The 26,351-nt window shown below is 38.0% G+C and overlaps 1 protein-coding gene across 1 annotated transcript; it reads left to right on the forward strand.

The window, feature by feature from the left end:
• Positions 1 to 1,108: 1,108 nt before the first annotated feature.
• On the forward strand, positions 1,109 to 25,615 carry ccdc12 (coiled-coil domain containing 12). The gene is given in 7 exon segments (NM_001003589.2): positions 1,109 to 1,239; positions 2,385 to 2,458; positions 18,557 to 18,636; positions 18,805 to 18,866; positions 19,396 to 19,430; positions 19,546 to 19,622; positions 25,332 to 25,615. Coding segments are annotated over 7 exon segments (492 nt in total). The 5' UTR covers positions 1,109 to 1,155; the 3' UTR covers positions 25,412 to 25,615.
• The last annotated feature ends 736 nt before the right edge of the window (positions 25,616 to 26,351 follow it).

Genomic DNA, 26,351 nt, shown 5'->3' on the forward strand with positions numbered 1-26,351 from the left:
TTGCTAAGATTGCAACTTTCTCACATTGCTCTCATTCATGTTTCTGTCTGCATCTCCTTAACGGTGTGTAATATTCTGCTTATAGAAATTATTTAAAAATGAATACAGTAAATAGTATATTTTTTGTCCCCACAAAAAAGTATGGACTTTTTATTTTGGTCCATATGATATATATCGTCATATTGCACAGTGCATCTTTGTGACTGTTTGGAAGAGGATGGACCTTGAGACAGCTGTATTACCATGGCAATGCCCTACATTCCATGCCATGTCACATTCGGGGTGTTTGTTTCCATGTTTGGAGAACTTGTGTGGGCCATTTTTCTATTCATACGAGTTATGAATTCTTTTAGGTATTTTGCTTGTGTCATATTTTATGAATAAATAAAAATGAATTTATGTATTAACAATAGTTGTCAATCACTTAATAAAACTTTGTAGTTCTTTCTTATTTGGTTAGACATAACAGCATGCTAGTCATCCATCATACATTGTCATTCAGTTTAATTTTTACCAACAACAAAAAGTTGACAAGTACATACAGTTGAACAAGACTTATCTTTAGACATATTATGTTTACAAAAGTTATTTAATAAATGAAGGCACTTTACTTGCATTTATGCTTTGTAGGCCTATATAAAATGTTCATATTTACTTATTTATTTGTTATATAATTATTAATTATTATTAGCATTTTTTTGTTGATGTGGACAAGTAATGAGACATAGCCTACCTTGATTTTATTGGGCATTCATAATTTATAGGCCATAACAACATCTAGCTAAAATGTTTAAATCAGCACATATATATATATAACGATTTTTAAACAATGGTTTTACATTATTCAAATAATTTAGGCTGTCATTCTTTTGATGTAGCCTGTTTTCTGATGTAACTGACAACTATGACTGATTTTAATAACATTAGCAATGCCATTTTAGCATTATGATATTATATTATCATTCAGTTAAACAATAAAATACATATATTAACATATTGAACGTAGCGTAAATGTTTACTTACCAGTTGACCCCATAGACTGCAAAAGACCCTCAAAATTGATGTTTTCGGTGCTCTACTAGCAACCTCTAAACAGACATCAATTATAATCGAGTACAGATTCATCGATCCTACTGTCCATGCTTTATTTTCATCATGGAGAAGCCTGCCGGTTCTTTACAGGAGCAAGCATTGAAAAGAAAGGAGAGGTTAAAGGCACTACGAGATCGACAGTTGCAAGTGAGTAAAGTATTAAATGTTGTTTCTGTAAAGACATTGGGGAAACTTGGCGCTGACGGGCTAACTGAAATTAGCTAGCGGGTTAGCAAAACAGTAAACGTAAAGCGTTTTACATTGTTTTATAAGCGATTTGGTGTCGTTTATCACAAAGAAAAAATAGTCATTTGGATGCATTTTGCTTTTAGAAAACTTGGTTTCTGATATGTTTGCTTACATAAATACGCCAGGTTACCTCGTTTGCTTGATATTAAGCAAATGTTGTTTTGTTTAATCTGTTTCAACCATGGCTGAATTACAATAATGTGTAACGTTAACTAAGAAAAGGCTGTATTTAAAAGCCCTCTTTTAGTTCAGTGAGGCATCTGTTTTGTTAGAGCGTAGAACAGTCAAGTAGCCACCAGTTTAGTTTGGTTAAATGTTTTAACCAGAGGAAAAGGGTAAACATAGAGGTAAAGTTGGTTTTATATTCACACATTCGTTCAGTGACACACTCCCCATATTGTTTACCATGGTACTTTGAATGTTCAGTCTGAAATCACATGTAAGTATGACTTCAAAACAACATTAACTCTTTTTAACTGACTCTAAATAGTGTTTTACTTTGATAGACATTGGCTGCTAATATGATTTCACTATTTAAAATTGCAAACAATACTTTAGTGAAATTATATTATCAAGGAGAAAGTCTGAATGTGTGAATATAAAATTAACTTTACCTCAATAAGATAAACAACGCTGCTAATATTCAAAAATCAAAACAAATAATGAATTGAGGATTTGTCTTTTCAGTTTACCGTAACACATAACTAGATTAAGTGCCTGTTTGTCACTTCAAGTTCCACCCTTAATAAATACAGGACAAGTCAATTATTATCATCAGTCTTAATCATTATGCCAAGATATGTTGTTAGAGTTTAACTTTGAATGAAGGAAGTTCCTTCTAACCCTGTTTAAATATTAAATGTTTTGCTTTCGAAAATGTGCACAGTAAAACGTTTGGTTGTGATTTATTGTGTATCGCAGTTTTGATGCATTTCCAAGTTTGTTTTCAAGTATTTATATCATTGTTTTTTTTTTTTATCTCTTTGATTGTAACTAGTTATTGTTAAATAATCATAATGCACTCTATTTTTGATCATTTCCAGGGCCATGCACCTGCAGATGGAGAGCCTGAGAGGAAAAGAGCTCTGGAAGACACTGAGACAGAGGACAGACACAGGTAAAAAAAAAAAACAGACATCTATACATGGCAACACCACCAAGAACTAAACTAAGATTCTCCAATGTTTTAAAAACAGAAAGGACCTAGTTGAATAGGAGGCCTGTTCAAAATGGACAATAAATAACAAAACTGTGCTCTTGTTTATATGAGCTCAAGAAGCGATGTGAGGTAAAGGTCTCTCTCGTTCACAGCTCTATTTCAGGCTCAATTCAAGGCCTTGAGCTCGCTTCTCTCTCTCTCTCTCTCTCTCTCTCTCTCTCTCTCTCTCTCTCTCTCTCTCTCTCTCTCTTTCCATTGTTTACTTTCAGATCCACAGAACCCTTGTGCTTTCCTCCCTCAGCTCAAGGGGTGTTTGGCATTGACAGTTAGCAAAGGTTTCTAAACAGTCATCACTCAATGTCTGGAAAGCATCTCCCTTAGTACATGATATGATTATTTACTCATTTCATCATTCCAAACCTTTATAGAGTATTTTTCTTCAGTGGATGAATGTTGCCAACTGGTTTCTACTTCAACTTTATGGATCAAAAACTTGTTTGAGTAATGTTGAAGGATAGTAAATGACAGTTTATTTATTTGCTTAATTAATCTATAGGGGTCTATTTTTTACTCAAATCATTTTAGCATTTTTTGTGCTCATTCATGCATTTTCCAGATGTAAGTTGATAAAGAAAGGCATCTTACATCTATCATTTTACATCTACAGAATTGTGAGAAAATCGTGATCTTGATTTTAAGCAAAAAAAAAAAAAATTGTGATTCACATTTTAGCCAGAATCGCGCAGCCCTACCACAAGCCGTATGGGAGCAGAGACTCGGTAGGTTCAGAGATTAGCGCCAAACAGCCGTGTTTGTAGCCGTGAGAGCAGCATTTACAGTGGATCTTTCAATCCATAATATTGGAGTGATATTACCGTATTGTAAACTTAGTAACAAAATAATTTAGACTAAAGTATGTCTTTAAAAACTGATAGAGTAAATCTGTAGAGACATGACAATCATCACCAACTAGAACTGTTTCTTTCTTTTTAAAAGAAGACGAGTGGCAAATCGGATTTCCACATTTTCAGATGTGAAAATCTCCTGGGTAAAAAATGTTCCTAACAAACATATTTTTGTTGCATGTTAGCAGACCACTGTCATCCAATTGCTTGGGTCCAAACGCCAGCTGCACATTCATAGTGTGGAAATGGAAACAAAACCTTAGTTGTGGCACATTTATAAACGCAACACTAACGACCCATGTCTCCAAACAATTCTTCCACTTGTTTTAATTACGGTTGGCAGCACAACATGGTGTCTCTCTGCCATCTTAACACTGTAACAGGTAAAAGCATTCTTCAAAACTATATCCTGCATATTAATATAGTTGCACCTCATTCACAATAGAGTGCGCTGATTGGTTTGAACCAAGTCTTTCTCATGAATTAATGCTGAAAGACGTCACGTTGTACCCGCCGGTACAGACATCCAATCTCCACTCTGGAATTTACACAAGGATCTCATGACCGTGCCCGTGGCACAACTTCAAAATTTATTTTCAACCCGAAGAACAAATTTGCATGAAATATCGCAAACACAACCAATTTTCACTTTTTTTTTTTTTTTTTTTTTTTTTTTTTAAATATGTGTGTCCTTGTAGTGTTTTAGGCAACGAGGGAAACATAAAATGTTTTGGTGTTTCGTGACCCTTCAAGAAAACATAATTAAGTTTAATATTGACTTTATTGAACCACAATAAATCATTATATGAGCCATAATCATTAATTAAAATATACTCTGCTGTTTGCATTTTAGAATGCAAATGCTTCTCATCAATATTGGTGTTTTTTGTGAGTGTCAGACATCTGGCTGGATGTCATTCTTTACCGCAACAAAACCTATATGTCTTCAAATAAAAATGCACTAGTGTAGTGCACCTAAATGCTGTGTAAAACTTTTGATGCATCGGCATACTAATATTTGACAAGTGCACAGAAAAAGTTAATGATGAGTGTTAGTAAGTGTTGTTTTACCCAAATAACAACGCTCATCACTAACTTTTTTCTGTAGCACTTGTATGTGTAATGACTGAACAACAAAGGAAAAGTTAATATTACTAAAATTGTATATTCATTAATGCTTTTCAAAATCACATACTAGTAACACATTACTGTGCAGATTCCAAATCATACTAACCAAAGTGTTTCAGCTAGATTTGGAAAACGCTGTGCCACTAAAGCGTTCTCAAGCAGCACCAACTGGACACCTTTAGAAGATAGCCTGACATTTGGAAACCACTCTTTGGTTAGATGCAGTTATTGTAAAATTCATGTCCATGTGGGCCATTAGATGTTTCTTGTATTTATGAAATATACTGGAGTCAAACCTTAAAAAAGTTTCTGGACCCATTACTTGGATAGTTATAATTTATAGATGGGATTAAACTATTTGTAAAAGAATGTGCTCTTGTACCTTATTTATGAATGATTGAAATACATGGTTAACAAAAAAATCTGATATTTACAAAAAGTTTTGTGAATTCACAGGAGAGGAATGTCTGTGGTTTGCATTTCTGATGTTTTTAAATGTTTCATGAATGAGGCTCTTAATCTGTAATTGTATAGGTCTGCAATTTAGTTAGAGTGAAGGTTTTTGAAATTAAGGTGGTCTGGGAGAGAATGGCTTGAGGCGTGTCTCTTTAAACATGCATTATTAAAATGGTAACACATCTTGAAAACAATGAGATGTAATTTGTCACCTCGCTCACTTGTTATTTTCATGCTTCCTTTGCTCCCATACCTGACATAAATGTCTAGTCTTTAGAAAAAAAAAACAATGACATTCTTTTGTAATAAACATGAAAAATGATTTAGTGGTGATTGAGGACGTTCTTTTATGTTAACTTTTTAATGTTAGAAAATGGCAACTTATATTTATAAAGGACATATGAATTGATAAAGGTTGCAATAAATATTAATGGGTGATAGTAAATATTTTAAAATAATCCTGTTCTTTTGAACTTTCTATGAGTCATCACATTTTACAAGAAAGTTTCAGTTTCTATAGAAATTATTATGCAGCTGTTAACATGCACTATATGCATGTTAGAATGAGCTCTGACGGATAATATTTTGTATGCTGGCTGGTTTTACTTCTAAATAAATAAATGTATAATCCACAGTTTTTTACTCTCAGTTTTTGGCAAAGTGCATCCAGAGTTTTCTTTTTCAACCCACAATGTTTATTTTTTGCATGTCTAAAAAAGTTATTTAATACATCTTTTTGTGATATAATTGTGCAGCCCTATTTCTAGACAAAATAAAAAGAAGCTTGTTTGTTTGTATTTTGGGGCCTCAGAAAATATCTGCTTGTCGGGCAACAGCTTTGCCTTTTTGTTTAAGCTGTCAAAATTGTGAAGCAAGGTGAGGCATATAATGAATATTTTTTCAGCTTCTGAATGAAGCTCAACCTTTCACCTGAGCTTGACTGTTTTGTCACAACTTAAGCAGTTGGACAAATGTCAAACCGGGTTTTTACTGGTGCTAAATGAGGCGGAGGCGGTATCCTGATGATGAAATTTAGCAGATTTTATTTGAAAAAAGGCTAACATTAATTGTGATTAAATTGACCAGTGCTTGAACATCTGACGAAGGTGGTAAATTATATTTAGGAATCACTCTGCTCTCTCCAGCTTCTCCTGAAGGAAAGAAAGCACAACGCTGATCTGGCAAGTTCGGAGGTCTTCTCTGCGAGAGACGCACCACTTAGTGTATAAACTCCACTCCAGGGCGTAGGCGCGCCTCGTTGAGGGGGCTCTAACTGGAGTGATGGTATTAACCACCGCCGTCGGTAGGTTACCTAAGTCTTCTTCGCGTCTAAGGACCACTTGCAGAGGTTCCAAAGATTTGGGTGAGGTTACCAGATGGTGCCCTGTCCCTGAGAGAGTAGGTCCTCTCTTAAAGGGATCTGCCAGGGGAAGGCCGTCGTGAGGAAGGGAGAGTTCTGATATCCAAAACCAGTTGGGCCAGAGAGGCACAACCAGCAAGACCTGTTCCTCGTCCACACAGTCTTTAGTAAGTAACTAAGGACAGGGCAATAACTGCGCGAGCACTCACAGCGGAAAACGCATATATGCGCATGTCCCGAATAGAGCGAGCTGATACATGCGTCAAAAGCGCATACCCCCCATACGGTTGATATACGGCAATGCTGCCAAGCTGTCCATCCTGACTAGTACATGTTGTCCCTCCAGCACCGCAAGGAACACTGCCAACAGCTCTAGGCGTATGATATCCCAATGCAACTGGGTTCCTTTTCACAGGCCAGCCGCTGCATGCCCACAACACACGGCCCCCCAGCCCGTGCTGGAAGCATATATCAAAATGACAGTATGTGTGGACGCCTGTCCTAGAGGCACTCCAGCCTGTAGGAATGAGGGGTCCTTCCGTGGGCTGAGAGCGCAGTGACAGTCACCCGGTGTGTGCCCAAGTGCCATGCACATCTGGGAAGTCGATCGTGAAGCCAGTACTGAATTGGTCTCTTATGGAGTAATCTGATTGGCGTGACAGCAGCTGCGGATGTCACATGCCCCAGGAGCCTCTGAAAAGATTTCAGTGGGACCACTATTTTGCTGTTGAACTCTCTCAGACAGTTCAGCATTAGCTGAGTGCACTCTCCGTAGAGGCACGCTGTCATGGTGACCACGTCCAGCTCCAACCCGAGAAAAAGACATCCTCTGCACGGGGGCAAGTTTTCTCTTTTTTTATGTTGACATGAAACCCCTATTGGTCGAGGTACTGGAACACCTTGTCCCTGTGCATAATCAATTGCTCCTGCGAGTGAGCTGAAATCAGCAGGTCATCAAGATAATTGATGTAAGAATCAGCTCTTTGGTGTAAATCATGTTTAAACTTTGGGGATTCGAATCAAAGATTTGAACATGATTCACATAGAATTATTTAAAGCTTACACTTAAGTATTTGTCCAGCAAATAGAACTTTTAGTGTAAAGCAATTCTGTATTATATTATTACGTGGCCAACAATAACAATATAAAAACAGTATCTAATTATTTACTGAGCAAGGTAGCAGTATCTGAAGCTAAGGCATTAACTTATAAAGCACACCACACACCAACACGGATCTTAAAACGAAACAAAAATTTATTGCTACTCTATAACACAAAGTACTAATCTACGTAAAACAAACAATTGCACATACATACACACACACACATTGATTGTTTGAGCTGTTCAAGCTGTTTGAGGAGAGTTTTGACTGAGTGGATTCAACTTCTAGCCTTTGATAAGTTCTTAGCATTGCAACCTGAGACAAACCATAAAAGCAGAGAATTTCGCTATTTTTTACTACTTAAACATAATTCACACCAGTTTCAGCAATGGATAGAAATCTTGTTCATGCTACTTGCGTTCTGATGGAGTTTTGGTTTTCCCGACTGGTCCAAAGGGAAATCCCGGCGAAGCTGATGGGTCAGCGTAGCAACTTCAGTGACGTGATGGAATTCCCTCGTCGGTAAAGAGGGGTTTCCTTAGTCGGTTGCTAGGGATACGGATGTTGGACGAGGCGGCGTTTGAAGTCCTTACTGGGGTTTCTGTAGTTACGAAGGAGTTTTAGAGTTCTAAGGTGTTGACCCGATGGCTTGTTGTTGACGCGGTTGCACAAGCAGATCGGGGGTCGAGCCGGCAGCAAGGGAAGGTCGCGGTCTGCTCCGTGATGTAACGAGGCTTCCGGCGCGGCGATGTAACGGCCACAGCAGGAGAGAAGCGACGTCCGAGCAACGACGGCGGTGACGATTGGCAAAGATGACCAGCAAAAGACGACGATGAAATTCCTTGTTCAAAGTTTTATAGGCTTTGGTAGAGGCTGGGTCTACACAATACTTGTCCAATCAGAGAAGGTGCGGGATGGAGTCACACCCCAATTCCGCCCTCTAGAAGGCCGGGTTGGCAAATTGTGTCGGTGCTGCGTTGATAGCATAGTTGTTAAAATAAAGTCTCATAACATGGACACCTTTTATAGTGTGGTTTCTTCATATAAACCAATGCATTTGAAACATTTCTAGCTTTCAATTAATACCGAACGTGAAGTATTTCACAAACATTCTGTAGATTTCATAAGTCACTGAGGGCTATAACTCAATAACTATCCATAACAGTTTTTTTAAACACATGGAACATGTACACAAAAAACCTACAGAAACATAAAGCAAACATACATTACTCGAATAAACTGTTTTACTTAAATGTCCATTAAACTTTGGAAGCATTTCTGATTGCTTCTGTGTCTGCCTGAGAATTTGTATTTCTTGCAGACGCCAAAGGAGACGCGAACCAAAAGGTACTTCTCAAAAACCAATTTGGTGAGTTTTTGATTGTAGAGCCTCTTATTGTTTTAAGGTGTAAAATTAATTAGCACGCAAATGTGATGTTGACTGGCTAGTCATCCTGTGGGTTGCCTTTTGCTGGGTGCCTGTGTATTGCTTTGAAAATGAAATCAAAGCTCAGACATGTAGTCACCAACCAATCTTTTAAGGATAATATGGTCTGTGACTTGTTCGGTTCTGGAATGATCCGCTGACTCCCTACATTGAATATGTAAATGCTCGTGAGCTGAAGGGGCGCTAGGGCTCCCTCCACGAGCTTGGTAAAGACCCGCGGAGACAGAGAGAGCCCAAAGAGGAAAACTAGTACTGCCAGGCTCGACCTTCAAACGCAGACCGCGGAAATTGACGGTGGTGTGGAAGAATGGAGACATGAAGTACGCATCCTTCAAGTCTATTGTTGCAGACCAACCCCGAGGATGAACGCACCGGAGCATCCGCTTCAGTGTAAGCATTTTGAATGGCAGCTTGGAAGACAGTTCAGATCTTGGATTGGCAGTAGCTCACTGCTCTTTCGGGTACGATGAAGTACAGGCTGTAAAACCCGTTTTCCATCTCAGCTGGAGGGATCGGTTAGATTGCATCCTTCGTCAGGAGGACCGCAAACTTCACTTGCAAGACAGGGCTAACCCTGGTGAGATACACACGCGTGAACTTGGTAGGCCGTTTCGTGAATTGAATCACGTAGCCGGGTCTGATCGTGCTTATGAGCCACTGTGAAGGACTGGCTTGTTCTAACCAGTAGGCAGAGTCCTGTTGACATTTGGTGGCATTTTTTTAAGCCTCGTTGCATGAAAAGCCCGACCCCCACCAGGGAGAGAGCAAGTTCCCTCTTCTCCAAATGGCCCGTCTCGGGAGCCCTTCGCAGTCTGTTTTACTAAAACTAACGGTGCCCTGGGGCAGGGAGCGCTGGTTGCCTGCAAGGTGCTCGGCGCTGCCGCTTGGCCGGAGACGCAGGCGGGTGTGGGGCAGCTCTCGTAGACTGGCACTCTTTGCGTCAAGCAGTGGATGTGTATGGTTTGGCGGGGGGGGAGCGGTCTTACATCCCCGCCAATAGATGACTCAGCCCATTGTATCCGACTGCACCGCCAGAATTCCTGGGTGAATACACTGATTGTGTCGTTAAAAAGGCCAGTCTGGCAGATGGGGAAGTAAAGAAAGCGAACTTTGTCGACTCCGTGCATATCTTTTGCCAGGTTTAGCCCAAGGTGGCGCTCCTGGACCACTAATGTGGCCATCGACTTTCCCAGGGCACACGCAGCAGACTTGAGGTCCATGGAGCTCAGCAAGTGTGGTGTGGGGCTGTAACAAGCCTGGGTCGCAACCACCCTCGTACAGCTGGGCCAACGCGCGTACATGTACCCCAGCGTGCAGGGTGGAAGCAGCCTGGCCCGCGGCTCTGTGAGCTCTGGCTCCGAGAGAGGCAGAAAACCGGCAAGCCTTGGACGGGAGACGAGGCTGACTCCAGCAGAAAGAGACACTACGCAGTCCCACAGTGGCAATCTCAATCTGGGGAATCGACTAGTACTTCCTTGTTGCTCCACTATCAAGGATGGTGAGGCCGGAGGTGCACGCAGATCGGGCACAGAAAGGTGTCCTCCGAGACTGCGTGAGCTCACTGTGCACTTCGCGAAAGAAAGAGATGGGAGGCTAGAAGATCGTGCCTTTTTAGTCCTCCACATACACCCATTTAGTCTGTCCGGCTGCGAGGGTGCTGGGGGATAAACCAACTCCAGGGCCGGGACCAAAGCAGTCGGAGAGAGCACGATTATCATGTCTGTTTCTAGATCCATTGCCATGCTTGCTCCTGTATTTCTTCATCAGACCATGACAGCCCATCATCCGATGCAGCGGTGGACATCTGATCCTTGGTGTCATCAAATGAGAGGCTGGCCATCCGAGGGTGACCGATTTACTCCCACTGTAACCCTCAAATCTGCCCGAGTGCCCACCGCAGAGCATTAACATGCTGGACCGACATGAAACGCAGTGCTCATGAAACGCAGTGCTCGTCCAGCATTAACATGCTGGACCGACATGAAACGCAGTGCTCGTGCGGAGACAGGAAACCACCGCATCCAAAAAAGCATTCAGAGCAACGTCTTGGAAAAGACGCGCTGCATGACTGTGTTGCTCTTTTAGGAAATTACCAACAATACAAATCACTCTGGAGGACAGGACCCAAAAATGCCAGGCAAGGGAGAAACCCAGCTCGACCATCTGCCACTGTGTGTCACACACTCTGGACCGGGAGACCGCTCTCGTTCACTCTCTCTCTCTTTTTATTACAGCTGGAGGAACCCTCATTGACTTTGGAGCTTCGTGAAACACTTTGAAGCGAAAAAGGATGCTCAGCTTTGCACGCACTGTGCTTGTATTGCCAAATTGATTGCAACGAGCAACAGCTGTGCAAGCTGAAGCTGCCAACTCATTGGCATTTCATTTGCCTGTTTACATACTCTTTCAGATGATTGGCTGTCTGAACGAAATCCCCATAGTGAAAGTTTTTCCACATAGCATTGAAGTTCCCCTCCCGAAGGGGAACTAAAAACATGATGCTTGCTGTAAACTAGGCTACATTATTTGAGCATTTATTCCAACATTGATAGGATCTGTTGTCGTCCCGCTTATGTTTACTTTTTTAATATTAAGATTTTTCATTGAAATCTGTAATAGGCCACCCATTGACCCTTATTGTCGGTAAAATAACCAACCTTTTAGCAAAGCCTGATATTTTCCTGTAAGTTTGACAAGTAAACTAAAATAAGGCCAGTTGTGCTTAATAACCATTCCGTCTCCTAAACTCACTGTAAGTGAGATGGAGAAAATGAAAGGAAAAAATCAGATGCTCTGGACAATCTTTTAAATAATGACTTATATTAAATAAGTAATACATTTTTGACAGGTTTGTGGTACAACAATTACAGTGGAGCATTAATTCAATCCTTATTTTTCATTGACCAAAGCAAATCATCACCCGCACAGTTGTGTTCGTTGTTGATCTATTTTTGTCTGAAATTATCTCTTTGGAATAAATTAATTTTGTTATAATTTGTATCTTAAAGTTATCTTAATTTTAATGTTGGTCAGTTATCTACAAAATAGACAAGAATATTTGAGATGAAGTTAAAAACAAGGTCTGCTTGTATGCTTCAGCGCACAAACTGACAAACTGGTCTGTTAAATAAAATATTCATGTAAAAAAAATTACAGTGAAATATTCACAGTTTCAGAGTAGCTTATATTAAGTTATATAAGTTATTTTCTGTTAATGAGAATCCATATTGCACCTGTCAGTTTCAGTTTTTTATTAACTTAATCAATCACTCTGACCACAATGAGTCAGGCTTCATAACCTATTCGCAGCACTTAAAGTATTACCCTTGGAAGAATAAACTCGGTCAAAAGGATAAGACGACAGAATCTCATTGTAAATAATTTTACAGAGAGGTGCATGTCGCACCTGCGCAACTGGTGCATGAATGAAGTGCTTGATGCATCACAGACACAGCGTGCAGCCCTCCTGTACCTGTGGATATTTCCACAACAGCAGCACAAAGGGAAGAAATCAGTGCGTTGAGTATCTGTCCAAAATATTATTGAGCCTTTTCTAATTTATAATTTCAGTTAGGCCTACTTTGTGTTACCAGTGTGATCTGCTGATCTAACAGACACAGCGCAACATGATTTAGAAACAGTAATGAACTCCTTGTTGCAGGTTAAAATTAAGCCAGTTACTTACTCAATACAAAACGAAATGCATTTCTCCAATGATTATTTAAACTAAAAAGAACAAATAGTCTTGGAGAGTTTTTCGTGTTGTCATAATAGAACGCAACATGCAGTTTCAATTGTGAATGTATAGAGAATGATTGACAGGCGGAGCAGAGGCAAATGCTGAATTAAACGTGAATTTAACCACTTGAATATTCTTCTGTACTTCACATTAAACTATAGAATGGCTTCAGAACATGTGGGATATAGTAGGCCTACATGACAACTTTCTGGTGGTATATAGGCAACCCTTATGAGGCTTATAAATTACACAAAATATAGTGCATGTTTGGATCAATACCTGTAGGCCGATGCCCAAACCAGCAAAAATATTCGGCTGTATTGAACCGATCCGATCCAAGTATCGGGATTGGTGCATTCCTACAAAATATGACACCCACCTTATAATTCTCTATGCAGGAAAAAACCCTGTGAAAATTTCAAATTGACTTGTTCCCCAGGCATAGGAGAAACCCATCTTCCCACATTGCATTAGTTATTTCTGTCATTTGTAAATGTTTTGTCAGCATTGAGGATTCATTGTGCCACTGCTGCCTATTTTAGAGTAAAGGAAGCCCAACGATGGTTCCCTCAGTGGTTTTGCTGGCTTTGAGAAACGAAAGACCTTTTAACAAACTGTCAAGACCCTCAATTCAGCTCCATCCCTCAGAGCACTTCAAGAACACAAGAGCTTTTCCCATGCGCATTAAATCTAGCCCCTCTGTATGTGATTAATTTAGAAAACAGGATACTGCTCTGGCCAGTTCACCTCAACCCTCGGTCACAAGTTATTCAGGACTTCAGGATGTTCGAAATGCTCACTTAGTTTGACAAACTGCTGTTGACATACAGAAAGCGTTGGATTGTTTGGCCGCTCTGATGTAGATGAGGAAAGCCAGTGGTCCTGTATTGTCCCAGCAGGTGGTCAGGAAGTCTTTTCAGGAAAGCTAAGGACAGGCGTACCCTGCTCTTTGTTTCAGTCTGTTGTTTTGAGTGTTTTGCAAAATCCAGCAATGCTCTTTCTTATTTTTTTTTTAATGCATGTTTGGTACCCTCCATTTTATTAAGCTTATTTTCAATAACTATACACCGACATTGAAGTCCACTCTAATAAAGGGGTTCTTAAAAGGGAATTCCTTTGGTCACAGGCAGCCCATCTAATTGCATGGTTTGACACTAATGCAGTAAAGCAAATGTAAAGACACCAAAGCTTCGAACATATACTTTTTTTTAAAGTCTATCATGTTATAATCATGTCATATCATGTTAAATCATTATATCATGTCATAATCGTTTATTAAATGTTGATACGTTTGGAGCTTTGAAGTGTTTTCTGCCTTTACGCTTGCTTTTTTGTACTTTCATTTATTTATTTTGGTTAAACAGTGATTAGAGACTGATGTGTATTTCTTTTTACTTATGCATGCCTTGTCTACACCTAATACACACTCTGCTTCAGCTTTCCTTCCACATGAAGGAATTTTTAAAACTTTTTATTATTATTATTAAATCTTAAGCTTTTGAAAAACTCCAAAAGTAAATCAAATGCAGTTTACCTGTTGTAGCGAGGACCGTATATGTGGCTTTTAAAAAGTGAACAAAATCATTCAGCCTAAAGCAAACTAAAGCATCTAAACACTGGGGTACCTCAGGGCTCTGTTCTTGGGCCACTTCTCTTCTCCATCTACACAACATCTCTAGGACCAGTCATCCAGAAACATGGATTTTCCTACCCCTGCTATGCTGATGATACCCAGCTATACCTCTCTTTTCACCCTGATGATCCCTCGGTTCCAGCTCACATCTCAGCCTGCCTGTCAGACATTTCACACTGGATGAAAGATCATCATCTTCAGCTTAACCTCGCGAAAACGGAAATGCGGAAAGTTTCTGCCAACCAGACTACACCATAACTTTTCAATCCAGATGGATGATTTATGTGCCCTCCAGAAACTTGCGCTCAGTAAATGGACGTCGTCTCTTGGTTCCATCCCTAAGAGGGAAAAAAACACTTTCCCGAACTCTTGCATTCAATCTGCCCAGTTGGTGGAATGAACTCCCTAACTGCATCAGAACAGCAGAGTCATTTGCTGTCTTCAAGAAACGACTAACTTGCTTCGTTATAAGTCGCTTTGGATAAAAGCGTCTGTTAAATGACTAAATGTAAATGTAAGCAAAATGGCGGATGGTGTTGTACCACAGATGCTGCAGTTGCTGTCTAGTTTGATTGCCTTTAAAAGATTAATGTTGGTTTTGACATGCTTCAGATTGCGTTTCTTCAAAGGAGAAGGATTATTTACATAGGTGTTGTTTGGCATCAGAAGAACATGAGGGCACTTTTTTGTTCATGCACAGTACTGGGAATTTGCAGACATGCAAGCTTTTGGAAAATGCTCAAATACTATAGTGTGCTTGGATTTGTGTAAGTACTGTTTGTTTTGTATGACTACTGAGATTCTATTGAGATGTTTGAGTACTTTTTGTTTTAGTGTTTGTTTTGTTTATGATTAGAGATGCTCCGATCAGCATTTTTGGGGCTGATTACCGATCGCAAAAATCATGATCTGCCGATTGCCGATCATGGCTGATCACATAATGGCAGGGGATTGGGAATCTTTTATCTTTAATCTAGCAGAGTTTGCACCATTTGTAAAAATGAAACAAACTCTAACTATATTGAAAAAAAATAAATAAATAAATTGTAGAAAGGCTACAGCCAAGATCTTGTCAAGATCTTGTCCACCAAGTGTTTATTTTAGAAAATGAGAACTTAAGACTACTGTCGGCCATCTTTCCCAAATAAGGCAGAGTATAACCTAAAATTATTCCAAACAAAGAGGGGTCAGGCAGACCAACACAGATCAGATCAGCTTAATTCAATGTAGCCTCTTAATACACTGATTACATTTTGTAATTGGCAGCAAAATGTAAAACTATACCAAAACTGGCTACTGCCCAAAAGGACAAAACTATGGCAAATGTTTTTTTTTCTGTAATTATTATGAACCAGGAACCAACTACATCAGATCCTAAAAAATAATGTAGTAAGCTACTGTAAGCCAATGCCTTCCTTTCTAAATAACAAAGAGGAACAACCAGATAAACTAGTATCTAATAAAGGAGTACTAATACCTATTAAATAGATACTAGTATCTTATTATTTACTAATGATTAACTAGCAGTACATAAAAATATGTACCAGTCCCAGCTGGAGTACATACTAGTCAAAACTGAATTTGATATCTCAAAGACAAATCCCATGGAAATCAAGACAAATTTTACATCTATTAACAACAGAATAGTTACTACAAGTCACATTTAAAATAAGTACTAGTGTCTAATAAATAAAAACTAGTATCTTAATAAGTACTAGTATCTAATGAATACATACTAGTATCTAATTAATAAGTACTATCTAATGAATAAGTACTAGTATCTATTTAATAGGTACTAGTATCTAATGAATAAAGACTGGTCTCTAATAAAAGGAACTAGTGTCTAATGAGTAAGCACTAGTATATTTTTTAAAAAGCACTAGTATCTAAAAGATAGGCACTAGGCTAGTATCTAATGAATAAGTACTAGTACTTAATGGAAAAGATACTAGTATCTAACAATAAGCACATGTAACATGAAAATAGATAGTATTAGGTTTATAGATTAAATGTCAAAACGGCTTGCCATACATGCACAGCAAGTGTGTGCCACACACACACACAGACGGTAGGCCAGGGAAATCTGCGTCTCTCATTGTTTTCTGCATGTTTTTGGCGTTGTCTGTTAAAACCGCAAAAGTTTTTTTCTCTATGGATCCCCCATGACTGAAACATGCCGCTAAATGCGTTCACTAAACCCTCCGCAGAATGTGTAAAAATGCCGTTGCTTGCTTCCACCCCAAGGGACTTTATCACAACATACATTGCAAACTTCTAACTTTACATCTTTATTGGACACTTTGAAATAGACGGGGGAACTCTTGTTGCCACTGGTAAGCTCTGCTCTCTGCTCTGCTGTTGTTTACCTGTGCGCCGTGCATGCACGTGTGAAAAAGTCAAGCGAGTAATTTACGTCAAGTGATCGGCTTTTTTGATTGGTGCTTGTGGGGTTAGCCGATCAAGCTATTTTTAGCCAATATCGGCCGATCGTGATCATTGGCCGATCAATCGGAGCATCACTATTTATGATACTTCGTTCCATTTGCTTGTTTGACTTGTTGCCTGCTGACATTGATTTTTGGATTGTCCTTTAAATATAGTTGCCTGTTTTGTAAATAGTTTGTAAATAGTGTATATTGGAATAGTAAGGAGTTTGACGCAATTTTATTTGTAAAACTTTTTGACCCCTGTTTTGTGGTAGGTAGTTAGAGTAGTGAATTGTACTTGCTTTGATTTTTGATCAGGTAAGTTAGAGAATTTTTGTTTGTTATTTTGGCCTTGTCAGCTCCCGAATTCAAACCCCAATAAATCTTTGACTTCATTTTTGTTGTCTTGTCTTTCATGTTGTGCACCATCCAATAGTATCTGGATGCAGCCTTTATGATGCAAGCTGAGACTGCATCACTCAGCGATGCAATGTCAGACACAATGCACTCAAATGGAGCTAGTGATGTCACTGTGACGGGCAGGGTTAGGTGAGCCTATTAAAAAGCATTGGATGCAGCCCACTGCACTGCACCAGGTCTGCAGCCAGACCCCTCTCGCATTATCCCTAGACGGTGCATAACAAGATTTAGTCTTACAAAATTATTGCTATATTAACCTCAACAGTAAACTGAAACCCATTGTATTTCCAATTTTCACTGAGAGACTGAGCTACTTCAGACAGAAATGAGAGATGGATTTGGGATTATTATTTTAATTTTATTTTTTTATGTCCAGTGTAGATACTTCTGTCTGCTGTGACAAGTGACATGGTTTAGGTTTGGTGTAGTCACAGGCTATGTACGAATTTGCCTACTACACAAGTAGGTACTACATTTGATATTACTCACATTCATACTAAATTCATTAGTATGAATTTGAATAGTATGAATGGAGCTTGGACATACTACATCTGCCATTTATAATGTGAGCTACCCGCATCAGTTACATTGCATAGCATCTATTGGATGTATACTTCAGAATCTTGCCAGAAGTATTTGGTCATCCTGGTATCTCTCTCTGTTTTTATTGTACTATATAGTATGGAGGTATACATTTTCAGATGCAGCCACTGTGTTAGATCAAAAGGTAATGAATGTTGGCCTGCTGCTGGTAAATGCCAGATAAGCACATCCGCTATTGAGAAAAACCTTTTAAAAAATCTGGTCGACTTTTGTATGTCAATTGGCTTGGTGATGATGATAATGATGGGTCAGAGCCTGCTTTAGTCCCTTTTCTAAAAACAATATGAGCACACATCGAAGAAAACCAAACAGTTAGCAATTTAATGAAAATCGATTCTCAGTGTCTAAATCCCAAATTTTATGTTTATCTTATGTTGACCACGCAGTTAAGAACTCTCTGTGCTTCCATGGAGATCCAGCAGCAGATTTTACTGTGACTTGCAAAGATGTTAACAGACCCGCCGGCTGAGCGATGGTGTAATTGGGCTCATTTCAACCCCTCTCAGCTGCGCTCCCTAGACACTGTCAGGTGCTACATGCTAATTAGCTAGCTGCTACAAAGATGAAGGGAGGCTTTGTGCGCATGGTGAGAGACTGTACTCTTTAGATGCCGTCACGGGCCGAATTCAGTGCTCAGCTCGCACCTGCTGATCCATATCCAAAATAAACACTTATCAGCACTGCCGCCTGCTGGTTACTGCGATCTCTGCTAAATTTTGTTGGTGAATCTATCTGTTTAAAACCTCGAGTAAATAATATGGTGTATAAAGTGCAGTAACAAAACATTTGAATCATGTGATTAAGTGAATTGCATAGTTCTGCCTTTGTGTTTGCAGAGAGCTGAAGCTGCGGAATTACACTCCGGAGGACGAGGAGCTGAAGGAGAGACAGGTGCCCAAAGCAAAGCCTGCATCAGGTGAGAGGACGCCTGCTTTAGCCGCAATAGAAATATTACTGGCTGCACTTCTTTAAATGTTTGTGCCGGCTAATTATGCTGACCTCAGTTCTGGGTTATTAAGTTACAGTGGGTGAGCTGGTGTTGAGTTACAGGTTGTCTGACTGGTCTTGTTTGATGTTTGTTTAGTTGATGACAAGGTCAAAGATCAGCTGGAAGCTGCGAACCCTGAACCTGTGATTGAGGAAGTGGTGAGTGAGGTTTTCTTCAATCCAAAGTCTCAATTCAATCAAAAATAAGGATATTTGATAATGATAATTGTAAACAAAAAACATAATTTAAACTTGTTTGAGCATGATAGTAATCATAAATACTAGTGAAGTTATTGTTTTAAAGAATTCATTGAAAGAACCAGCTCAAAATTGTAGTTTGCACATGAGTTGGAAATTAAATATATAATTATAGAACTATATCTTGTATCCATCTTCCCTGTGATTGTGTAGCCTACAGAACTAGAGTGAGAGACAATTTAAAGACCTTTGCAGGTGTTTTGAGTTAATTAGCTGATTAGAGCATGGCACCAGGTATCCTCAATACTGAACCTTTTTACTATATTCTCATTTTCTGAGATACTGAATTTGGGGGTTTCATTAGTTGTCATCAAAATTAAAAGACATAACCACTTGAAATATATCAGTCTGTGTGGAATGAATGTATACATTACACAAGTTCCACTTCTTGAATAAAACTAATCTTTTCTTTATTAATCTTGTGTTTTAGGATCTGGCCAATCTTGCTCCTAGAAAACCAGACTGGTACAAACTCAAACTTTTTACCTATACAACATCTTTGCATCATATTTATTGTTAATAAATGCATTTTATAAAAAATTTTGTATTAATTTCATGTTTTTTATGTTTTGTGATTTAGGGATTTAAAGAGAGACGTGGCAAAGAAGCTTGAGAAACTAGAGAGGAGAACACAGAAAGCCATTGCTGAACTTATACGTGAGTATAGTGCGACACGCCGGCTGTGATTCAATTTCTTTTAGGGGAATTACCAACCTATGTCACACATGACATCACACATGTCATGTTGTGCGGTAGGATGCCAAATTCGTCCTTAGTCCAAAAATAGAAAACTAAGATTTTACTGTACATCACATTGCTTTTAATGGCAACCGTAGACGTCTTTGGCTAACAGCTATCATAAGAGCTGAATGGAGTGAGGACCTAATTAAAATTGCTCGACTGTGCATTTCTTATTTTATATTAGGTAAGTTCACACTATGCTGAATCATACACATTACTCGTTTTTGATAGCAGCAATGATTTCAGCAAAAACTGTTAAATATGGTTAATTAAACTGCGGACACTGAATGCCTAGAATGAAATGTAAAAATCTAAGTTTGCATACCCTGCCGTACAGGTGCAGTTTGCTGTTTGAATGCAGTTGTTTTGCTTGTTAATGATTATCCTTTTCTTTGGCTAGGCACTACTAAGGTAATACTAGGTAATACTAAGTTTTGAATCTGGTAATCATGGACATTATTTCTTGCTCATGAAAACACAGAACAATATTGTAGGCATCCAAAAACTTGTAGGCCTTTAAGATCTCTCTTGTAAAATCACTTTGAGTTTCAATGCGATAGTTGTATAGTTTAGGCAGGATGCTTGGCCATTTTGTCTAATCCAATTTCCATTTGGAAGGTGCTATCACAAATGGACCTGTCAGATGAACACTGCTCACTTTAATGTTAATTTTGCTGAATAACTGTCCTCATCACTGAGTGAAAAGCTGTTGTAATACGCTGAAAGCATTATGTTAATATATATATATATATATATATATATATATATATATATATATATATATATATATATATATATATATATATAATATGTAATCAATATAACTAATCTCTAATACAACAACAAACTCTGTACCGCATCTGATGTTATTCCCTCACTGTTAATGCTAGCGCTCCCGTTTTTTTTCTGCAGTCTTGCTGTGTGCGCATCCTGAATCTTTACATCTTTACAAACCGATAATTCCTCTATAGAGTTAGTTCAACCAAAAATGCAAAAAACAAACAAAAAAAGAAGTCATCATTAATGGCCAACCTTTTGTTCTAAAATCTTATTTTTGTGTTGAGCACAAAGAAGAAATTTTCTAGAATGTTGAAAGAAACTTTTAAAGGTTTGGAGCCACTTACGTGTAAACAGTGAATAAAATGGTATTTTTGTGTGAACCATTATTTTGAGGTTCTTTTGCACCAAGGAAAATCACTACTAACAATTCAGATTAATTTGAATAACCATTCTAACTCTACAAAATCAGAGCATAGGTATCTGCTTATGTTGTGATGTAATTCATATTTTGATCCTCTGTTTTTATGTGAATAACAGCTGTAAAACTGCATTCGATAATCATTTATGAACAATAAATATTCTTAACAATTATTAAAGCTAATCTTTTAAGATCTTCTTTGATACAGTCTCAGTACTTATAGAATTCTGTGATTTATGAACAGTGACTTCCTGTTGACTGTCTTGGATTTCCATACAAAGATGTATTCAATATTAAAGCATGCCAAGACTTATACTATTTATTACCACTAGTTTTTTTTGTGTTCTCATCTGATTTAGACACATAAAGGTGACATTAACATGTGGGACTGATATATTTGGAATCAATTTCAGAAGGATTTTGAGCTGATGAACAATAAATAACAATAACAATAATAAACTGCAGATGTCAGAGATGACAGGTTTTAAAACAGCAAAATCAAAACAATCCAACCTGCTTTAAGGGGTTTCACAGCATGTAATATAAATATTCTCTGTTAATTCAGGGTTTAATATTTAATATAATATAAATCATTCATTCAAATAATGTAAATTGATAGCAATGAATTTTGACTCGAATGCTTTTAGTTTAATACGTTTTCATTTGTAGCAAAAAACAATGCACTGTGAGAGGCTTTGTTGCATCACATGAATGTCACTTCTCACAATTTGGCTTTGTGACCTCTAGCCCAGAATGAAACATGCTCTGGAGCAGGTAAGCCATGTGACACAGGTTACCACGGTGACGAAACCTGATCAAGTTCAAACTAAACGCGAAGACCCAAAGCAGCTTTGTCCAACAGGCCTCTGAACTGCAACATGCTTGAAGTAATCGAATGTTATTTTTATTTAGTTGTGGATGCTAATAGTTATCATCAATGTAGCACTGAAGCACTAATCCACCACTACATCATTTCTCTTATCAGTAATACATTCAAAATGTAGTCATGGAGCCTTTTTATAATGAGCTCCGCCAGGGCTTCATGTAAGGCCAATTGCTTTGAGGATTAAAAATCCCCAGAGGTCTCATAAAGTCTCATAATGACATCATGTATGGATTTCCAGTCTCTCTCTGCTCGTCTGGCATAGACTAGATCTCCCTTGACTTTAAATTAGTACTATACTGTAGTTTTACCTGCTAAACCTGCAATTAAAATGAAAAGTCTGTAATTATGTGATGTATTATGTGGATAACAACAAAAAGTTTTTATATTTTGTAAAGAGTGTGTTAGTTTTATACACCTATGCGGGTCCAAAATGTGCGTACTCATTGCTTAATACACACCTGTGTACAGCAGTAAGCAAATATATTTAAATTGTAAAAATTAAAGGATTAAAATGTTAAAAAAAAAAATAGAGAGACAATAAGCTCAACCCATTTCAGACCATTCACTGGGTGCAGCGACCATTTTTCCTTTTTAAAACAGCAGAAATGGATTTGGACACACCATTTGTAAAACTACGCCATGCTTTTAAGACCATGCGATTGGGTCATTAAAATAGAGACCGTAGTCTTTTCAGCCAGCCTGCTCCAGAGGCTAACAACCAGACTAAGATTAATCCTGTTTTGCTATCAATGCTACTAGAAATTATTTTACAGTCACTAAATGTTCTTTGGCCTTTCATGTATATTTTTCGGTAATTAAAATTTTAAGTTTTTTTGCTCAGTTTTATTAGCATCATTTTTATTTATGAAGAGTTCAGTTGCAAAACCGCTAAGTGCCACTTCCGCAAAAATGGGGTAATGACATTGAGTGAATGCTTTAGGCACGTAGTACACCATCAACAAATAGATTTGCTTCTTACCATCCAAATTCCAGCATCAGTGCATTCAGAAATAACAAAGCAAACAACAAAGGTTGAAAAAGGCTCTATCCTGAAAACCAACCAGAAGGTGCGAATCAAATAATTTGTTTTCAACAAATGTGCTGATTTGCCGGCTTTTATGAAGAGTTTTATTCTGCTTCTGATTAAGATTTTAAAAGACGGAGACTGATGAACTGGATGAGCCTGTCAGACTGTCAGTGATTGGCAAAAGAAAACAGCCCTTACCTTAAACTGTGCATTATAAGAAAAAGAAAACACAATGTACAGTCGGAAGTGTAGTGCCTACCTTGTGTTTTATTACCTAATTTAAGCTATTTTTTAAAAAGATAAATATAATGTATAAAACTATACATTATTTATATTAATTTATAATACCTATACATCTGATAAGCTTTTTATATTAATAGACAATGCACATATATTGGTGTTTCACAATGTTTTACACTACATTATATGAATCTACCAAGCTTAGCTTACAATGTTTGCAATGTTTGCATTGTTCTACTTACATTAAATCTAAATCCCAAATATTAGAATCTTTTAAGATTTAATTAAGATTGTTATCAGATTGTTAAGATTTAATTAAAGGGCACCTATGGTAAAAAATCTACTTTTCAAGCTGTTTGGACAGATCTGTGTGTTGGTATAGTGTATTGACCGTCATACTGGGGTGATATGAACACACCCAGTACTTTTTTTTCAATTTAACTACAAAAAAAAGGGTCGGCCAATTGGAGCTGTTTTCAAATCGATCACACCATTACGTAGGTGTGCGATTCCCCCCGCCCACCGAATTGATTGACAGCTGCGCGCATTAACATGTTCCGGTAGTCGCGTGTATATGTCAACAAGACCAGACAGACATACGCAAAGCAACCGGGAATAAAAGGTCTGTTCTGTTTGCTAGGATCAACAATCATCATCAAATGTGATTAAGAGTAAGTTTCACATGTTTAAAGTGTTTTAAAACAGAGTATGTGTGTAATTAATTACAGTGTTTTACTTCAGCTTTACTTCATCAGCACAGCCGCGTGTCAGAACAATTATAAAAGAAGACGCTTCAATCCCGGTTTGTGGAAGTTAAATTATTTTGTACATTAGCATAACAGATATCCACACAGTACTTCAGGTTAGCCTTAACTAAGCTAAGCGCGCTCTGTCTGCCTGCCTGTGTGTGTGTGTGTGTGTGTGCGTGTGTGCGTGCGTGCGCGTGCACGTGCGTTAACTTTGTAACGATATTGTGTGTGACTCATCAATGCAACTTCACAATACTGATTAGTAAAGGTTAGTTCTTACTGTAGTATCTCACAAACGCTACGTGAGACCTTCTTCCTTTCAGTCTGTCTGTTGTCTGACGCAGCTGAGGAAGGAGGCATGTAGTGGGCGAGAAAGTGGGCGGGAAAGAATCGTCTTAAAGGCGCAGTATGACAAAACCACCCCCTGCTGGAAATCAGTATAAAACAGCATCTTGTAAAAGGTATAATGAAAAATCTGATGGGTATTTTGATCTGAAACTTTATATACACATTCTAGAGACGCAAAAGACTTGTATTAAATCTGAAAAAAGGGGTAACCTAGGTGCCCTTTAATGTCAGTTTTAATGTTATTGATTACTTACTTGACAGAGTTATGTATTTTTAATATTAGGTGGTCTGTGTAATGTGTTTTATGTTTGGTAAAATAATTTGTAATTGCATCTTTAATTATTTTCAACCAATTACACTGTTTCATCCCAGTAGGTGGATTTAGAGGTTTTTGCAAAAAAGCAGAAGTGGGTTATGTTAGCTGACCAATCAGAGGGTGGGCCTTTCTGAGGAACTAGGAAATATGACAGTCGTTTTTCCTGTTAGCTGAGTAGCTGTATATAATCAAAGTAGATAAATGAAAAAAATAAAATGATTTTCTACAAGTGAAGCATGAGCACACATTGCTTTGCATCTTATAAACACAACCAAACCATAAAAGTACACTCTGAACCACCCCTTTAAGACAAAGTGAAAAAGCGTTATTAATATGTTTGTTCTTGTGTTTCTCTCTCTCTCTGCGTGAAAGTAATGGAAGTTCCGAGATCAGTGGGTGTTACCACATCTTTCTCGTTACCTGAATGACTTGCATTGGGTTTTATCCATGTTCACATCATTGAATCTGTGATCGATCCCATGGTCTATTTAGGAATGTAGTGAATTTGCACTTATCCCTGCTGGATCAGAAAACGTGAAACGGATTTGTAATGTGCTGATTAAACTAGGTCAACTTATGCTTTTTCTGTTTCCCTGACTTTATTTGCAATAGCCCTCAGATCAGGTTAGCGGTGTAGCATAGGTTACCATGGTGATGAAACCCAATCAAAACCAACCCACCTTATTAAGCCCAAAAAACTCAAGAGTTAATATTGCTCAAACTTAACAAGAATTACCTGCATTGAAAACCAAAACTAGTTTCGTGCAACAGGCCTCAGGACTGTAGCATGCGCAAGTTTTTGATGAAGCTCATTCCTTGTGTTCATATGATGTTTATGTCTGGACGTTTGTGATTCTGCAGGTGAACGGCTCAAGGGCAGCGAGGAAGAGCTGGCAGGAGCGGTTGGAGCTGTTGGCGTGGAGGAGGGAGACTCGGATTGAATCTGCTTTAAGAATGGCAGTTTCAGCAGCGTGTGTTTGAAACGGACTTCTTATGCCGAGGCCAGTTTATGTCCAGATCAGGTGATTTAGAAGTGTGAGTGTATTAGAGAGAATAAGAGAGGGAAAGAACGACGAGAGATGGAGTTTTTGTTTTTCACATTTTATTATTTTGTGGTTTATAAGTAAACAATCCTTCTTTTCTAAATTGACTCTTGTCTGTTTCCTCTCTGAGTCGTATGATAAAAATGCTGTCCGATGTCGGTAAGCTTACTTCTTTCAAATCAGAACTGGAATGAAGGGATAGATTCATGTTTTCATTCATGTTGTATTTTCCTTTTCTCATTAATGTGCATTCAATTTGAGATTTAAGATTTAAAGAAGAGTGCAACATCATAATCCAAGAGAAGAGTACAGCTAAAACTTGCTTGACCCCAAATAATCAACACAATCAAACACGTTTTTGCTTAAAGGAAAGTTTAGAGGAAAATTGAATTTAATTCAGTATTAACCTTTTTTTTTTTTATAATGTACACCACCCATGATACGTGTGGAATGAGTAAGATTTTCAAGAATAAGCTTATTTTGCTCACAAAGGCTGCATTAATAAATTAAAAAATACAGTAAAAGGTGAAATATTATTGCAATATGATAAATAACTTGTTTTATTGAATGGAGTTAACACGTAATTAATTTTTGTGGTTCAAATCTGAATTTTAAGCATGGTTAAACTTCAGTCACATAGTTTTTTATATTATTATGATCTGTTCAAGAAGACGCCTCCCTTATTATAATTATTGTAGTTGTTGACGATACAATAACTGTTTATACAATAACATTCAAATGTAACATGAGGAAAGTATTAATTTTTATTACAAAAAATTGCTTAAGAGTGAAAGTAACTTTTGATTTGTTACTTTCTGTCACCTAATCATAAAAGTAA

The sequence above is a fragment of the Danio rerio genome, chromosome 16 (genome assembly GCF_052040795.2).
Source record: "Danio rerio strain M-AB ecotype USA chromosome 16, GRCz13ab, whole genome shotgun sequence".
Lineage (NCBI taxonomy): Eukaryota > Metazoa > Chordata > Actinopteri > Cypriniformes > Danionidae > Danio > Danio rerio.